The following is a 17,996-nucleotide window of genomic DNA, read 5'->3' on the forward strand; positions in this document are numbered from 1 at the left end:
TCTGTGTGTGGGGAGTATGGGTGCCTTCACCGTGGCTGCAGCCTGTGGGTCGTGCTCTTCTGCATGTAGCAGGTGCATGTGTAACTGGCGTCCTGGGCTAGGTTACATGCACTTGTTAGTGCCAGTGAACAGCAGGGGGAGGGACAGGCAGGCGGAGGTGGTGAGGGGCTGTTGGCTTTTGTAAATGCCTGTCTGTTCTCCTGAGCTTTGAGGATACTATTCATCTCTTGGGCTGTGATTTTCTGATGTTTAGCTTTTTGTTCTCTCCGTGGACCGTCCGGTGCCCTCTGAGGATGAGGCGGACGCATCCCTGTCCCCTGCCCACACAGTGCAACATCTGCAGGTGCCTGAGGATGGAACCGTGTGTCCCACTAATGGGTGGCCCCATTTACTTGCCTAGGTGCTGACTTGCTGAAGATGTCTCGAGACGATTTGGTCCAGATCTGTGGCCCTGCAGATGGGATCCGGCTCTTCAATGCCATCAAAGGCCGGTGGGTGTCAGTTTCCAGCTGGAGGCCGGGTATGGCAGGAAGCCCCGACGCAGCCTCTTCGATGCTGCTGTATGGGCCGGCTGGTGGGGTCAGGGCTCCTCTGGGAGCAGGTGCAAGCGGAGGCCCTGTGAGAGGGGACCAGGGCCATGCGGGTGGGCGGGGCTGAGCCCGCCACAGTTCACCCTGCCGGGAGCCCCTCCCCCTTCTTGGTTTGGCAGGATCCTTGGCCCTGGATCCCAGCCCCTCAGCCTCTCCTCAGCTGCTTGCATGGTCCTAGGTTTCCATCTCTCTCCTCCCAGAGGAAGGTGTGGGACTGTGTGGCAGTTCTCGGTTCTCCAGGCAGACTGGAGAGCAGGGCCAGGTCTGAGGGGGCTTCCTGCTGTGGTGGATGTGTTTGGGGCCATGCTGTGCAGTCCAGCAGCCCCGGCCACGTGTGGCTGTGGAGCCCTTGATCTCAGGTTGGTTTGACTGGCCAAGTGAGCTGCAAATCTCATTTACCTTTCACAGATGGACAGCACAGTTCTAGAGTGAAAGAGAGAGCCTGGGTGTGACTCTTGGGTCTGCCTCTTAGGATTTTTACACTAGACGAAAGCGCCTAACCTCTGTGAGCCTCGGTTCCCTTCTCTATAAAATGAGGGCCATGGTTCCAGTCTCCGTAGGTGGTGTGAGGATGAGATGATGTAGGCATGTGAAGTTCTGGAAACAGTTTCCGGGGCAGAGTAAGCTAGAGAAAGTGTTTGCTCTTGTTACCACCCTGAAAAACACCTATGTCTTGAGATGTGAGTTCTGAGCAGAGCGCCGTCATGGCAGCTTGCAGGACCTGGAGGGGTTGTCATCCCTCTGTCTCTGGGCAAGACTGCAAGAAGCCATAGAAGCCCAGCGAAAGGCCTTGTGCATCCCTGTGGCCTCTTTTCTTCTGATTCCTTCACTGTGCTAGTTCCACCCTGTGTTTTGGAACATTCTGGAACAACAGAGCTTTGTCCCATTCCCTTGTGCCCCCCCCCCCCACACACACACAAAAACAATACCTATTTATTTCTTCTCCTCCTGCCAGGAATGTGAGGCCAAAGATGACCATTTACGTCTGTCAGGAGCTGGAGCAGAACAGAGCACCCCTGCAGCAGAAGCGGGATGGTGGGGACAGCAGTCTGTGTGGTGAGTTGTGGGGAGCAGCCCAGGGCTGGTTATTGGGTGGCCAGGTAACAGGAAGACCTAGCACCAACACGAGTTCTCTTGCTGAGGACATTTCCACTGATCCACCTCCATTCATGCAGAATGAGTTTTGGTCAACTTTCTCCTGGGATTGAAATGTTTAAGGTGGAAACTCTCTGCCAGAACACATGATCCAGCTTCCTTGTTTCCTCCCTGGGGAGCAGGCCCAGAGAGAGGATGTGTTCCCCACAGCTGCTTAGCCACTCACGGGAGAACCAAGAGTCTGGCCTTCTGACTCCCAGGCTGGTGACAAGTGCCGCCCCATGGCCATAGTTCCTGGGGTTTTCCATGAGCTGGACAAGGCTTTCCCGTTTGGTGTGGCGGCTGCACGGGGGCTAAGGAGTAGAGCTGCAGGGGCCAGGGCACCTAGGGCACGTGACTCTTTTGGGTTGGTAGTTTGGAGACATTTTGGTGAGAGGACACAAGCCTTGAGGTCAACTGAGCCTGAACACCAGTGCAGGCTGTGCACCTGTTGGCCATGTGGCCTCAGGCAGGGCTCTGGGGCCTGTACATCAGCTTCTGCACGTACAAAATACAGAGAACAATGCTCTGCCCAGGGGGATGAGGTTTTGGCGAGACAAGGCATGTAAAGCGAAGTGCCTTGCTTTTGGCTGTGAGTGCCGAGGGTCTGACCACTGCCCACCTCAGGCCGCAGAGCCCGTGCTCCGTGTCTGCAGAGAGTGAGGGAGTGCCCCGCGTGCTTCTGCAGCTCCCGCCAGAGGAGATAGGGGCTCGCCAGGTCGCCATCCCCAGGGCTTCCTGCGTGCTCACCCACTCGCTTCTCCTGGCAGGGACCGCTGGCAGTGTTGTTTCACTGTAGGGTACACTGAGGCGCAGGCTGGGTAACTGCCCCCAGGGGACAGTGTTGTACGTGGCAGAGCCGAGACCCAAACTTTTAGACCCTAGTTGCTGGCTTCTGAGCCCTCGTGTCTGGCCCCTGTACATTCCTGGAGAATGTCTAGGTCCTCCCCCTGCTTCTCAGCTGTTAACCTGTGAAGGACACATCCTGAACCCCAGGGTTTCCTGATCATGCAGAAAGGACAGCCTCGTGCACGGCACCTGCTTAGAGCAGGAGCTGTCCATGCACAGCATGTGATTCACGCTGCAACGCTGGTGCTGCCCCTGCACACACCCCGAGGTCCCAGGACAGGTCTTGGTCTTGGTTCTAGTGTGGCTGAGTTGGGACTGGAGCCTGGGACTGCCTCCTCTGGAGCCTCGCGTTCCCCCAAACTGCCACCCACATGATCCTGGAGGAGAGGTGGCCAGGGAGGGGTTCAGAGGAGTGTCTGAGCCTTCAGCTGCTCCACGCATTCCTGGCAGCACCCACTTTGAGCTGGGGGCGGGAAGGGCTGGTGACAGAAGGGTACGACGAAATGCGCTGCCTGCAAGTTGTGTAGGTCTTTTGGGCTGGCCTGATTTGTTGGAGGAGTGAACTCAGAAGTGGAAGTGGCTCTGAAACATTAAAAGACACAAAAGTTCATTTGAATCTGTCATAGAAAGGGATCTTGGAAAAGAGCCCTGGTGTTCTAACGGGGGGTTCCTATGGGAGGGGCAGGGTGCAGTGGCCACGTCCTCTGCCCAGTATCTGACAGCGGGCCAGCCTGCCTGAAGTCGTGGGATGGCGGGTTGGCCGCGTGGCTGGAAGGCGATGGCCTCTGCCAACCCTTTTGGGAGGGAGTCTGTGTTGGGAAGTGCGCGTGTGCATGCATGTGTGCTTCTGAAGTACGGGGCCTCTCATCAGCCACTGCAACCGAAGGTTCCTCAGTTGAGGTAGGAGTTTGGGAATTTCTAGTTTAATCCAGATGCTTTGCCTTTGAGGGATTTGGGGCCCCCCAAGGGTCGAGTAATCCTCCTCCCTGGGGTGCCCACAGAGCTGACTCCTACCCAGCTAGTTTGGGTTTCCTGTAAGGAAGCATTTCCATCCTTGGGGTCACTGTTATCTTCCACCAGGCGGGCGATGCTCCCAGCGCCCCTCTGCCCTTTGTGGTCACAGTACTGGAGCGGAGGAGTATTTGTGCTGCAGAGAAGAGCAAGGATGAGACACATGTGCCATCAAGTAGCAGTTACCCCTTGCAGAGAAGGGAACCCTCCCTACACTGTTGGTGGGAATGCAAGCTGGGGCAGCTATTCTGAAAAACAGTATGGGGTTTCCTCAGAAAGTTAAAAATAGAGCTACCCTACGACCCGCAATTGTACTATTAGGTATTTATCCGAAGGATACAAACATAGTGATTCAAAGGGGCACCTGCACCCCAGTGTTTATAGCAGCGATGTCCATAATAGCCAAACTATGGAAAGAGTCCAGATGTTCATCAACAGAGGAATGGATAAAGATGATGTGTTTTGTAAACACACATGCACACACTCTGGAATATTACTCAGCCATCAAAAAGAATGAAATCTTGCCATTTGCAATGATGTGGATGGAGCAGAGGGTTATTATGCTGGGTGAAATAAGTCAATCAGAAAGAATTATGTGATTTAACTCATGTGGAATTTAAGAAACAGAGCTGATGAATGTAGGGGAAGAGAGAAAAATAAAATAAGACAAAATCAGAGAAGGAGACAAACCATAAGAGACTCTGAACTCTAGGAAACAGTTAAACTGAGAGTTGCTGGAAGGGAGGGGTTGGGGGGATGGGGTGATGGGCATTAAGGAGGACATGTGATGTAATGAGCACTGGGTGTTACTACAACTGATCAATCATTGAACTCTACTTCTGACACTAATAATATACTATGTGTTAATTTATTTTAAATAAATTTAAAAAGAAGTAGCAGTTATCCTTAAATCCTGCGCTTTGCCCCCAGGAGCCATCCAGCGTCCCCACTAAGCCACGGAAAGGATGCAGAGTCTCTCCTCTCTCCTGCAAGGGTGTGCGTCTGGCCACACATCAGAATCACTAGAAGCTTATTAGAAAAGAAATACAGAGCTCTGCCAGCAGTTCTTCCTCCAGCTTCCACTCCTCCACGGGTGTCATTGGGTGTGGGGTGGATGCAAGAATTCCCGATTTTATGTAAGATTCCCCCAAGAGAGACTGGTACAGGAATGAAGAACCATAGCCTGGCTGCTTTGCCCCTGTGGTTGGGCTCTGCAGAGGCTTTGTGCCAGTTACAGCCAGATCCCATCGAATGAGTCTGGGCACGAGCATCCTTACAGCAGAGTGACTGATTTGGGAGTTGGGTATGAGGGGTAGGCAGGCTCCTTAGGAGCAGGAGTGTGTTCTACAGAAGGCCCTGTCCCTTGCCCTCCAGTGTACCATGCCATCTTTTTGGAAGAGCTGACCACCTTGGAGCTGGTTGAGAAGATCGCCAGCCTGTACAGCATCTCCCCGCAGCACATCCACCGAGTCTACCGGCAGGGCCCCACAGGAATCCACGTGGTGGTGAGCAACGAGGTGAGCGCTGTCCCCACCCTTGCTCCTGGCCCCGGGCTCCGGGCTGTAGGGAGGCACGGCAACAGGTGCCAGAAATGCCCCCTCTGGGGCTTGGGGAGGAGGACTTATGCCCCAAGATGGCAAACGGGTTTCAGCTGTGTGCCACATGCTCTTGGCTGCCCTTGAGTGCAGGTGGAGAGAGTTCTGAGGCTCTGAGAGGCTGTCTAGTATCCACTCCATACTCCATACCCCATCCCCGGCCAGGCGCCATGTAGGAACCATGGCGCAAACTACACCCCTGCCCTCAGGGTGTAAGGTTGCAGGTCCCGGGGCAGTGGAATGGACCATGGACTGGATGATGGAGAGGACACAGGTCACATGGGAGGACAGAGCCCTCCTCTGCTGACCACTGAAGGTACCACAGCCTTCCTGGGTCTGCCCTTGCCTGCACAGACCTGTGCAGGACACCAGCAGCCAATGGCAGAGGGCAGAGTGATCCGATCCCACTCCTGGTAGGGAGGGTTTGCAGCTGCGTTTAGGCATTCCTGCTCATTGTAGAGCAGAGTCTCTTAAGCTTCTTTTATCCTGGAATCTTCCTCTTGCTGATAATAGCCAGGAGTGGCAGCATTTATCCACTGCTTCCTGTCCTAAATGCACATGTAGTGACTCTTGTAATCCTGACAGCCTCACTCTGAACTGGGTGAAATCTCATTTCACAGATAGGAAACTGAGATGCAGAGAGGCTGAGTAATTGCCCCAGGTTGCACACCTCGTAAGGGGTGGAGGTAGGGGGGAGCCCTGGGGGAGCCCAGAGCCCATGCCTCTAGCTGCCAGGCTAGTCCACCTCCCCTGAAATGAGGCCTCAGGAAAACAGCTGGGCTGATGGGAACAGGGGTGGCCCCCTGAGCCCCCAGGAGACCCCAGCAAGCCCATTGTGGGAACTCTGAGAGCATCTGTATAGAGGACCGTAGATGAAGTGGGACATGAATGGCGTCTAGGGAAGTAGAGAAGATGTGGCTCTGGAATCACATGTGTCCCCACCCAGACCTTGCTCCTAGGGGTAGAGTGACCCTGGGCAGATTTACTTAACCCTTTTGAACCTCAGTTTCCGCATCTATAAAATGGATAATTAACCCACTGAACAGGTTGTAGTTAGGATAAAATGAGAAAAGAGAAAACAGCCTCAGGCACCGAGAGACACCAGATAACGGTGTGATGGTGGTAACTGACGGTGCTAGGTGCTTTTGACTTTTGGGAGCAAGTGTTGTAGAGATCTTTAAATTTGACAGTGTATAAAACGTAAGGCTTCTAACAGTCTCTGTATTTTCATATATTGTCATTATTGGTGATAATCCTATTGCCACTTGTCATTACAATTGCCCGAGCCCCTTAAATGGAAGTCCCCCATTTCATGGGAGTTTGGTCCTAAAAGTTGGCAAAGCGGTGGTGGTTTCCTTCTTCTTGAATTAAAAAGTAATTCACCAGGTGCTTGACTGGTTCAGTCGGTGGAGCATGAGACTCTTGATCTTGGGGTTGTGAGTTCGAGCCCCATGTTGGGTGCAGAGATTACCTAAAAATAAAAAATAAAAAAAATCTTTAAAAAATTCAGTAATTCAGTTAGTGTAAGTCAAGAAGTATAAAACAGCTGAAGGCAAATGTGAAAGGCACTTCTCTTCCTTACTCTTTTCCTGGAGGAGTGTATATTAGCTTTGATGTGATTTTGTCAGAGGACGCTTGCTGGCATCCGTCGTGTGCCTGAGCACTGTGTAGGTGTGGATTCTCAAAACACATCAGAGTTCCAGCTGTACATTTCATCTGCCACTTGTTAGTTTTTGTCACCAGTTCAGAATTTCTTCTGTGTCCTTGCATTGAGATCTCAGACAGCTGTTTTTCCAACCCCCACCTCACAGACAAAATGATGCCCAGAGTTCTTGACCTAAGCACTGCCTTGGGAATAGCCAGGGAGGTTAAGACACCGGCACAATGGGCTGCTGCATGGCACAGGAAAGTTGTCAGTTTGCACTTGGGCATGAATTTCTTTTGTGAAGATGAAAGCCAAGAATGTGCGGAACCCTTGCAATGTCACGGGTCCCTGCAGGAAGTCCCTTCCCCGGCTTGCCCTGGGCCCTCCAGAGTGGGCAGTTAAGCAAGTGAAGCAGAGAACAGAACCGAAATGCTACCTCAGCTAAGTAGGCGATTCTTATTCTCCGAAGTCTCCTTGCCTCTTAACCCTGAATCAATTGGAAACCTTTGGTTCTTAATTGCCCGGAGCGGTGGAGGCAGCCTGGCCAGCCGCAAAGCCGGCCCCTGAGGTGCAAGGGCACTTAATTAAACAAGAGAGTTACTGATTAAGCCCGTGTGGGCTCCATGTAGGGCTTTGCATGCCCAAGTGGCTGGGCTGCCAAGAGTCCAGGAGGGAGCAGGCCAGCAGTATAGAATAAATGTACTTCACGCATCATTAGGCCTGGCAGGGAGGGGCAGGGGTCCTCAGGTACATAGATTGGCAGGATTTGGGGCAGTAATCCAGAGGCGGCAATAAATGTGGATTGCATTTTTTTAATTTGCAAAGGAGTTTTGCTTTGTGGTAGCTAGCGTGTGTGTTGTGGGTATGTCTTTAAGTATTTTTGAAATACTCTTTCCATTTATATTGTGAAATATGGCATGTGTGTGCAAGGAGAATTATAAAACTTATTTTTACAGTTTAAGGAAGAGGTAAGTACCCAATTTTTTCGCTCAGGTTAATGAAGTATTATGTTAGGAGCCTCTTTGTGCCCTAATTTCCTTTTCCACACCACCTCCACCTGCTGCTCTGAATGTTGTATTCATTGTACCCTTTTCCTCCTCAATATATCGTTTAATTTTGCCTAATTTAAAATTTCATGAAGGTGGAATAATAGCATGTTTTTCTGTGACTTCCATTTCCCTTTATATTTTTGAGAGTCACACATGTTGAAATGCTGCCGGAGGCCACTGGCATGCTGAATTAGGTCACAGTTTATTCATGCTCCTATTATTACTGATTGACATGGGGCTGTTTCCAGTTACTATTTTTTTTTCAAGTTTTTATGTAAGTAATCTCTGTACCTGATGGGCTCAGACTTAGCCCCAAGATCAAGAGTCGCATGCTCTTCACACTGAGCCAGCCAGGCGCCTCTCCAGGTACCATTCCTAACAGTGTTGCTGTAAACATTCTTAGGTGTGCTTTGAGTTAGGCACTTGCAGGGGTTTATCTAGAACACTGGGCTGGAGGAGTAATGTAGTGGGTCCTGTGGACAGTTTTGTAAAGTGGTTGTATAGATTAACACTCCACTAGCCGTGGGTGCCGATTCCTGATGTTCTGGTGCCAATTCCTAACATTCTGTATCCTGGTTCTGTTCTTTTGTCACGGAAGCAGCCCCATTTTATAGATGGGGCATGGAGACCAGAAGGGAAAAGGTCGACTTGTATAAAGTCACCCGGTAGTTCATCAAAATGAAAACTGCAGAGAGGCGGCTGGGTAATCCTTCCATTCCTGCCACTTGGTAGATGGAGGGAGTGGCGCTCTGTTTATATTGGTCCTCGTAGGACTCTGATATGCAGAGGCCGCTAACTCCCAAGATGTTTTTTTTTTCCTTTTTCAAAGCACTTCAGTTTTTAATTTGTTGCCGTTATACACATACATGCTCCTGTAATGTGTCCATTATAGGGATAGGAGGACCCAGTAAAGTAGGAAAAATGAAAACGAAAGGAAACATGGAGTCCCGTGGTAAATATTAACATTTTGCTTCCCTTCCTGGCTCCTTTCTGTCGTTTATGTTCAGTTTTTGTTACTTACAACTATAATCAGTTCATATATTTATCTTGTTTTGTGTTTCCTTAGTGAGTGTTAAGTGTAACCCTTTTCCTGCATCTGTACAAACACAGTGGCTGGGATCTGTGTCGTCAAGGCTTTCCATATTATGAACTCATTGTCAAAGGGACGTGGTCTCTCTTTTGCCTTTCAGATGGTGCAGAATTTCCAAGATGAGTCTTGTTTTATCCTCAGTACCTTAAAAGGTAAAGCCCCCCTCCTTTTTATCTTGTTTAATTAAAGTATGTTGGCTGTGCCTCCTGCCCCATCCCTGGGTAGTAGAGTGAGGAGACACCCAAACTGGTGAGTGGGGCCGGCCTCCCTGCCTGCACGGTGGGTCCCTTGAGAGAACGTTATCTGAGGACATCCTCTGGGGAAAAGGTGAAACGTTGTCCTGGAAATGTGAGGACTATTGAGATCTGCTCCAACGTCAGTTCTGAAAGGGAAACCCTGGCCAGGCAATGTGATTTTCCTGGTGCTTGAGTAGACGTAACTCGGTGCTTGAGTAGACGTAAGATGCGTTTGGGTTTTTCTACAATGAAGGTCTCCAGGAGGAGCAAGTGTGGAATAGAACAGCTGAGCCTGCAGGCCTAGTGGGGTGTCAGGGATATGGGGCGAGGGGCGGGACATGAAGCTTCCACCTGAGGACAGGTCTCAGAAGGAACTCATGTGCCAGGAGAAAGGAAAGACTAGCTGTAGCCTTCCTTAGGGCCAGGGCAGGTGAATGTATGGGGTATATCAGAATGAAAACCCTGTATGATTGGGTCAGAGACCCTGAACGATGGCAGGGTCATTCCTGTCCTCCTTGTTCTGGATCTAGCCAGTAACTGCCTTCAGAGAGCTGGGGACCGTAATACCCTGAGAACCTCAGTCAGTGTGGTTCCAAAGCCTTCTTGGATATTATAGAGCCTTTAGTTCTTGGGCCTGGGGCTACGGTAGAAAGGCCCATTGCCAAAAAGAAACTCAATAAGGCAGAAGGCATGTGAAGGCATGTGCTGAAATACCTGTGTTTGTTAGCGCTCTCCGCAGTTGTATTTGGAGCCAGTACCGGTGGCAGGGCTTCCGCTGGTACTCTAAGGCCATGCGCTCCCTAACACCCCAAGGTTATGGCGTCGGGCCTTTCTTCCTGTAAAATGCCCTTGTCTCCCTTGGCAGCCGAGAGCAACGATGGCTACCACATCATCCTGAAGTGTGGCCTCTGAGCAGAAGTAGAGTGTGTAAGCCAGAGCCTCCCACTCCCAGCCCCGTGGATTCCTTTGGATGTAGAACCTGCACCTCCGTAAGCTTCGGCCTCACCTGGCAAGCTGTGACTGGGAGGGACTTGGCCCAGTCTGTGGAAGCCATGGACCAGTAACCGGCGGGAACCTGTGGATGCGGTCTCTGGCACGCAGAAAGCCAATGGCTCCTCTCTCCTTCCTCTTGACCTCCAGCTTTTGAGCGGTTCCTTGTTCTTTGCCTGCTATCCTAAAGAGGCAAATGGCAGGGGCATCTTCTCTGAAACCCCTCGGTCCCTTGTTGGAGGCTGGTTCACTGGGTATCTTGGTGCCACTGTATCCTTCTGACTACTCCCCTGCCTCCAGGGAAAGCCCTGCCTCCCGTCAGCCTTCATCTTCTCTGGTGACCAGCTCCGTGACCAGGACTGTTGACTGGGTAACTTGCCACCATTCTACCTTCACGTTGGTTTTCCTTCTCAGCGGCCCTCATGAGGGTCTTTCTGGTTCTTGGATGGATCGATGGGAATGGGGTTTATTCTGTGCCTTCTGCTTCTTCCACCTTGACTCTTATTTCTAAGGACCTGTTGCCATAATGCCCAGAGATGGGCTCACCTGTCTCTGCGTTGGTCATGTAGACACCACAACGCATGTGTAGGACCTGCCACACATACCTAGGTCTACGCCCTTGGGAGGGAGAGGGAGAGGGAGAGGATGGAGTAACTATTTTCTGGTACATTCTCACAAGTGTACAAGGGATGAGAACAAAATGATTTTTTTTTCTTGAGCTCCTTTTATATGATTTTATTTCCTCAGCAATCATGGGTAAGGAGGACTAAGAAATGAGCATCCCACTGTGCAGTCAGATGACCTTGACAGTCATGGTAGCGGGCTCTTGTGCGTGGACTTAACCAACTAAGTCTCATTTAGAGAAGACCTTGATTAACACTGCCAAACTTTGTCTCTACTGTGAGGGTCCCCATTTAAATGTTTATCTTTTTTCATTTTATAGAGGGAGTGTTAGGGCATTTTGCTTGCACTGGGATGGTTGGATCGCCTCTCTTGGCTTGACTATGGGGAAACTTGAGTACGGGTAAACTCAGGTATTTGTCTTTGTCTTGTGTCTGTTTCCTGGGACCCAGTGATCTATATACTCTTAGCTAACTTAGGTTTATCTTCGAAAGCACTGGGAAGCTGTATGATCAGCTGAGCAGGATTTTACAACTTCTAAAGTGGAGCTTTTGGGGAATATAGTGTTAGGGTCAAAGATGATCAGAACTGGGTAGACCTTGTTTTACAGATGAAACTGAAAGCCGAGAGGGGCAGAGCCACCTGCCCGATACCACGTAGTGATAGGGCAGTGATAGATATTTATCATATAAATCACTTCAGAGGGCAAAAAGGGTGCTTTCGTAATGATGATGTTGGGACAACAGGTGTGGTGTTTCTCCGGAGTAAAGCAGCCTCCTGATTCCTTTTCTGTCTTGGGGGAGGGTGGGGGAGCAGGTAATAGCTTTATTGAGGTAAAATTCACATAGCATTCAGTGTACCCATCTATAGTATACTACTCTGTGGTTTTTAGTGAATTCACAGAATCAGCACATTCAGTTTGAGAACATTTTCCTTCCCCCCACCCCCAAAAAGAAACCCTACTCCTTTTAGTGATCATCTTCCCTCTCTCCTCACAACTAGCTTGTCTTAGGCAACCATGATCCTCTTTTCCATACTGATTTTTTTTTTTTAAGATTTTATTTACTTATTCATGAGAGATACAGAGAGAAAGGCAGAGACACAGGCCGAGGGAGAGGCAACCTCCTCTAGTGGAGCCCAATGTGGGACTCAATCCCGGGACCCTGGGACCATGCCCTGAGCCAAAGGCAGATGCTCAACCACTAAGCCACCCAGGCGTCCCTCCATATTGATTTACCTATTCTGGACCTATCACGTAAATGGAATCACAGTGGCCTTTTGTTGCTGGCTTTGTTTTTTTACTAGCGTAATGTTTTCTAGGGTCTTCCATGTTGAACATGTGTCCACACTTCAATTCTTTTTATAGCCGAATAATGTTTCATTCTATGGCTATACGTACCATATTTTGTTTAACCACTCACCAGTTGATTGACGTATGAGTTGTTTCTACTTCTTGGCTAGTATGACTGATGCTGCTATGAACATAGTTGTACAAGTTTTTACATACACATATGTTTTCATTTCTTTTGGGTGTATACCTAGGAGTGGAATTCCTGGGTCATATGGAACTCTGTGTTTAACTTTTTGAGGAACTGCCATACTTTTCCAAGGCATTCCCACCAGTTGTGCACAAGGGCTCCAGTTTCCTCATATCTTCACCAACACTTGCTAATTCTCTGTCTTTTTTATTAGAATATACTAGTGGATGTGAAGTCGTATCTCCTTGTGGTTTTGATTTGCATTTCCCTGATAGCTAATGATGTTGAGCATTTTTTCATGTGCTTATTGGCTATTCGTATGTCTTCTTTGGAGAAATAACCTATTTAGATCCTTTGCCCATTTATGTTTGGGTCATTTGTCTTTTTTTATTACTGAGTTGCATGAGTTCTTTGTATATTCTAGATGTCAGTGCTTTATCAGATACATGATCTGTAAAAATTTTCTCCCATTCTGTGGATTGTCTTCACTTTGTTAAGACATCCTTTGGCGCACAAAAGTTTTTAATTTTGATTACACCTAAGATACATGCTTTTGTTGCTTGTGCTTTTCGTGTCATATCTCAAAAACCATCGTGTAATCCAAGGTCAAGACTTATGCTTCTGTTTCCTTCTAAGAATTTTTACAGCTTTAGCTCTCCAGTGGCCTTTGATTCATTTCAGGTTAACTTTTGTATATGGTATGAGGTGGAGGTCCAACCTCGTTCTTTTGCATGTGGGTGCCCATTTGACCCTGGCTAAAAGGCCCCTGATTCCTACTGGATCTTTTTTTCTGAGACATGGGGCTGTCACTGGGAAAACTTTTCTTCTGCTTCTGCGTCTCCTTCCTCTTCTTCCTCTTCCTCCTCTTCTTCTTTCTTCTTCCTTCGTCTTCCTTCTTATTCCTCTTTCTTGTTCTTTTTAAAGCCCAGCCTATGTCCATCTCCACCATTTTTATACTCCTCCTACCATCTCTGCCTTAACCTTCTCACAAGTACTGGGTCATGTCATGCTCTGCTGTTCTGCAGCCTTTCTTGGTGCATGGTCTCACTCCACACATTAGTCCTAGGGGAAGTCAGGACCAGTCATTTCCTTTTTTGAGGAAACTTAGTCTCAAGGAAATGGAATCATTTGCCCAGGGTCACACACGGTCAGGACTAGACCTTTGGTCTCCTAACTACCAGCCTTCAGGGTGTTTTGTCAGTCAGTCACTAGACCTAAGTGACTCCCCCGGGCCAAGTGATGACAGGCTCGATTTTAATTATAAAAATTTAGTGGGGTAATATTTTTATTTCTTAATTCCAAATGAGGGTCTAATAAAGACCTATTACCTTAAGTTCACAGTTAGTGGGGTCTTCGATTTTCTGGAACCTGCACTGCTGTCTGTTTTTGTTTGTTTGTTTTAATAGTTTCTTTTTTAAAAAAAAATTGTTTTTAAGTAATGTCTCTCCCCAACTTGGGGCTTGAACTCACAATCCTGAGACGAGGAGTCACAAGCTCTACTGGCTGAGCCAGCCAACTGCCTCTTTCACATTCTCCTAATGGTTCTAGATGAGTATTGTAGTTTACGAAGTAGAAAATAAGTACACATTATAATTTGATACCAAAATGTTTTAGCTGCTTTGTTTCAGCAGCTTGTCCTTATTGAACAGGAGTCAGAAAAGCTGGCTGTAGATTTTATCTTTTTCATGTAGAAGGACAGAAAAGCCAGAGCACTTCCCACTCCTGTCCACTGTCTTTCCCATGAGTGCTGAGACCAGAGTTTGGGGCTGGGGGCTGGGGCAACCCTTCCCAGAACTGCAGCCTCCACCCCCATGGGATCTAGGCTGTGGTTTCTCTTTGGCAGCAGCTGTTTTTAAAGGTGTGATCCGCAGAGAGAAAGACGGTCTCCTCATGTGCTCAGGCTACCGTCTTGTGAACCATAAGCCTCAAGCTGAGCTCCTTATTCTCAGGCCATCATGTTTCTTTTTCTGCCGGCAAGGTTGTGATAAACCTTATCAGTTTGCCAGGTTGCACCTTACAATGAAGACACAGAGGCTTTTGAATGAGGGGACAATAGGATTTGCTGGGGGAAGGGATGGATGAGAAGAGCAGGATGGGGTAGGGAGTTGGAAGTCAGGGCTTAGGGTCTCAAGCAAAGGCCAGCCAACTTCCCCGCTGACCTCCTGCCCGGGCAGCCTCGGGCCCCTTGGGGAGAACTGTTAACCTCAAGGGGGCTTCCCCCGGGAGCAGACTAGAGCTGGCTGAGCTGTGGGTCACAAGTTTCCGAGTCCAGAGTGGCTTCGGGGCCTGGCCTGAGTAACTTAAGCTTGAAAATCATTAACGAGCTGATGAGAAAAATGGAAAACTTCTCTTGCTGGTGTCAGTGGAGCAAAGGGAGCAAGCCCAGAGGTTCTCAGAAAGTGGAAGGGGGGGGTGCCAAACGTGGCATTGACCGAGGTGCAGGAGGCAGTGGAAGGAGGGGGGCAGGAGCCAGGGCCCCCAGACCTTTGCTCAGCCAGGAGGTGAATGTGAGGGGCGGTGGGGCTTTCTCACTTTTCCCTCCATGGAGTCCTACAGCGGCAGGTGAGGCATAGATGCTTGGGTCTTAGTTGTATGTAACACCACAAATGCCCCTGCTCAGGCTGGTGGGCACCCCATGAGGTGCACCCCAACCTGAGGCCTGGCACTGGGGTCATGTCTCAGGAAGTGTGTCTAGCCCAGCACCCTTAGAGTGGCCACCAGGTGTTGCCTGGCCGCCAGAGCCCAGACTCCACGTTGCCAGTTCCGTGTCTGCATTACAGGTGGGTGCTTGTGTTTATGGGTGCACGTGGGCCCCTTTCTGTCCTCCTCTATCTGGCAGGACAGCTCAGCCAGATGTGGTGATTAATGCTCTTCTTTTTAGATCTTGTGTGACACTCGTTCAGGCCCTGTTGATGAAACTGGTCTGGGTAAAGTTGCCCTAGTTTGGGGGGTGGTGTAATTCACACCCTAAGACCACCTCTTCTGAGGCGGGAGAAGCAGTGTTAGCAGCTGACATCTGACAAGAACCCCAGAAACAGGGCCCATGGAGTCAGTCTTCCACACAGCTGCCTTACATGCTCTTTCTCTCCTCGAGATACTTGCTCTGTGTGTGAGACCATCAGTCAGCCTGGCTATTAAGAAATGATTGTACACCCTTTGCTTTGCTCTGTGGGGGCTGGGCTCTGGGATCTGGGGGGCAGTAAAGTGCTGGTCAGGCCACCCTAGGGCACCCTGGGAGCTCTTTGGAGCCTCCTGAGCTCACCAGACCTCCCCGGTGTCCTCCCCCTTACTCCTGCAGGGAATAGCCAGTAGTTCCAAGTGGTGGCTCTGGTGGTTCCCTGTGCCGATGGCCCAGGGCTGGACCTGCCATCCCCCACTTGCTTGTAGGGGCCTTCTAGGAGCAATGTTCCCAAACAGTGGCTCTGAGAAGTGGGTTTGCTGCTCTGTGCAGGGTAGCTCATGGGATGAGATGGAGAGATGGGGTCAGTGCCCAATCTTGGAGTGACCAGCCCTTACCCCCGAGCAGCCAAACTATTCCCCCTCCACAGGAGCATCGTGTGTGAGCCTGTCTTCGTGCCCTTCATCTTGAGGAACCCCGGCGGGTGGGCTGCAGGGAACTAGCAAGGAGTGGAAAGGCTTTTTATCAAAAGAAGTTTTCAAAGCTTCATCAAGGAGAGAACAGTATAATTAACCCCAGGCCCTGTCTCCCGGCTCCCACCACCGTCAACACACACCTGCACTCGTGGGGGTTGGCAAACCTTGGGCCAGATCCAGCCCTCTGCCAGGTTGTGTGGGGTTTGATGACAGGGAGCATGATCTCTGAACCCAAGTGAAATATTACCCCACATCCCCTGTCCCAGTTCCATTTTTCTCATTAGTAGACCTGTATTACAAAAAAAGAAAGAAAGAAAGAAAGAAAAAAGTATTCAGTTGATATATTTTGAATTCTATCAAAAAAAAAAAAGTTGTGGAAACTTGTTTTTTTCTGACATCATATTGATTTGCCTCATTGCCCTCAAAGCTGAAAATATGTACTATCTAGCTCTTTCCAGAAAAGCTTTGCCAACCACCAAGATAAAGCTTTGGGCTGTTTTCTGTCCCCAGTGGAAATCCCATTAAATAAGAACTCAAATAATTTTAGTTCTGAGCTTTGAAGCAAGAGAAGTGTTGAGCCGAGCAGCCTGGAGCCTCCCCTGCCTGTGGTCTCTCCACCCTGGCTGCTCTGTGGGCTTTCCTTCCTCTTCCCGGGGCTGACCTGCTCCCGGAGACCAGGCTGGCCTGGACCCCAGCGCGGGCCAGGTGCCAGGGGCGGTGTCCGAGGGCCATGTGCGGGGAAGGGTTCTGTGTGGGTGTTACCAGGCCGCCAAGCTGGTGGGCCCTGGCCTTCTAACTTAGGTCACTGGAACTTTCCTCTCCTGGAGGTCACAGCCCAACCTTCACCTCCTCCTGGTCCTTCTGGACGTCATGGCTTCTCTGGGGTCCCACAAGCTTCCCCCTCCACGTTCTGCTGGGCTCTTCCTCACACAGAGGGAACCGCTTGTGCTGGCCTCATTTGGTGATAGAGAGGGGCCCCTGCCTGGCCCCAAGTAAGGGTTCTCTGGGCCTGGGCTTCCGGTTCTGCCCTTGGGAGAAGCGGAAATAAGGCCAACTGCCGGCCTTTGGGGCTGAGTCCTGCATGACGAGGTCCACCTTCCTCCTGGGGTGGTGTGGGCTTTGTGGGCACCCCGCTTCTCCCCTCCAGGTGCAGGTGGCGGGATGCTGCACCCAAGCTTCCATTAGTAACACCACCACCAGCAGCAGCCACGGCGGATGCTGCGGGCTGGCCTCTCCCAGGTCGGGCTTTGAGCTCAGCGCTTTTGCTGTTGCCCCTTTCCCTCCCTCTGTGCCGTGAGGTCGCTGTGGCAGGGCATCCACCCCACACTCTCGCATACCAGACTTGGGGGGTAAGCTCCCTGTGCCGTGCTAGCTTTCATCCTGAGGTTCCATCCCTGGGCCTGGTGCACCCCGGTGGGAAAACATTTGTGGGACTTGATTGTTAAAGACCAGAGAAGGGGAGGGCCGCCTGGTGAAGGCGAAGCTGGTGAAGCTGGTGACTCTATTTTGGCTCAGGTCATGATCTCAGGGTCCTGGGACCCAGTTTGTGTCAGTCTCCATGCTCAGTGGGGAGTCTGCTTCACCCTCTTCTCTCATCCTCTTTCCCAGCTCACGTGTTCTCTCTCAAATAAATACATCTTTAAAAAAAGAGTGAGAGAGAGAGAGTAGGGGATTGTTTTGTGTGCCTCTCCCCCCAGCCCTCCCCCTGCTGGGTAAGGTAAAAGCTTGGTTTTCTGTGTCCTCTAATGTTCATGTATGTAATGTGATTCTTTCCTAAATTGTAACTTCCCCAGCTTTCTCTAGATTGGGTGACTCAAAAGGTGGTGGGAGTCTACTACTGGGTGGTATGGGCCCTGGATGGGTCAGGAGGGTGTGACGGGTGGGCCATGGGAGGTGGGCATCAAGAGGGAAGTTGTCATACTGCCACATTGTTTTTGTACCTGAAATAAAGCATATTTTGCACTTGTTACTGTACCATTGTGCAGATGAGAAATCTGTATGTGGGATCTGTGCTTGGGTCAGAATGCAAATAAAACTCATTTGTAAGAAACCCCCGTGGCTCAGGCCTCTTTTTAAAAATTGTAAAATACATAATACCATGAAATTTACCATCA

The 17,996-nt window shown here is 50.1% G+C and overlaps 1 protein-coding gene across 2 annotated transcripts in view; it reads left to right on the forward strand.

The window, feature by feature from the left end:
- TFCP2L1 (transcription factor CP2 like 1) overlaps nt 1-17,932 on the forward strand; it is a 60,167-nt gene extending 42,235 nt beyond the window's left edge. For both annotated transcript variants that reach the window (XM_077861353.1, XM_077861354.1), the window contains 5 exons: nt 401-491; nt 1,546-1,646; nt 4,959-5,101; nt 9,064-9,115; nt 10,065-17,932. In XM_077861353.1, the coding sequence (XP_077717479.1) occupies nt 401-491; nt 1,546-1,646; nt 4,959-5,101; nt 9,064-9,115; nt 10,065-10,111 (434 nt within the window). In that variant the 3' untranslated portion in view covers nt 10,112-17,932. The remainder of the gene's footprint in view (nt 1-400; nt 492-1,545; nt 1,647-4,958; nt 5,102-9,063; nt 9,116-10,064) is intronic.
- Nucleotides 17,933-17,996: the final 64 nt, after the last annotated feature.

The sequence above is a fragment of the Canis aureus genome, chromosome 20, assembly GCF_053574225.1.
Source record: "Canis aureus isolate CA01 chromosome 20, VMU_Caureus_v.1.0, whole genome shotgun sequence".
Lineage (NCBI taxonomy): Eukaryota > Metazoa > Chordata > Mammalia > Carnivora > Canidae > Canis > Canis aureus.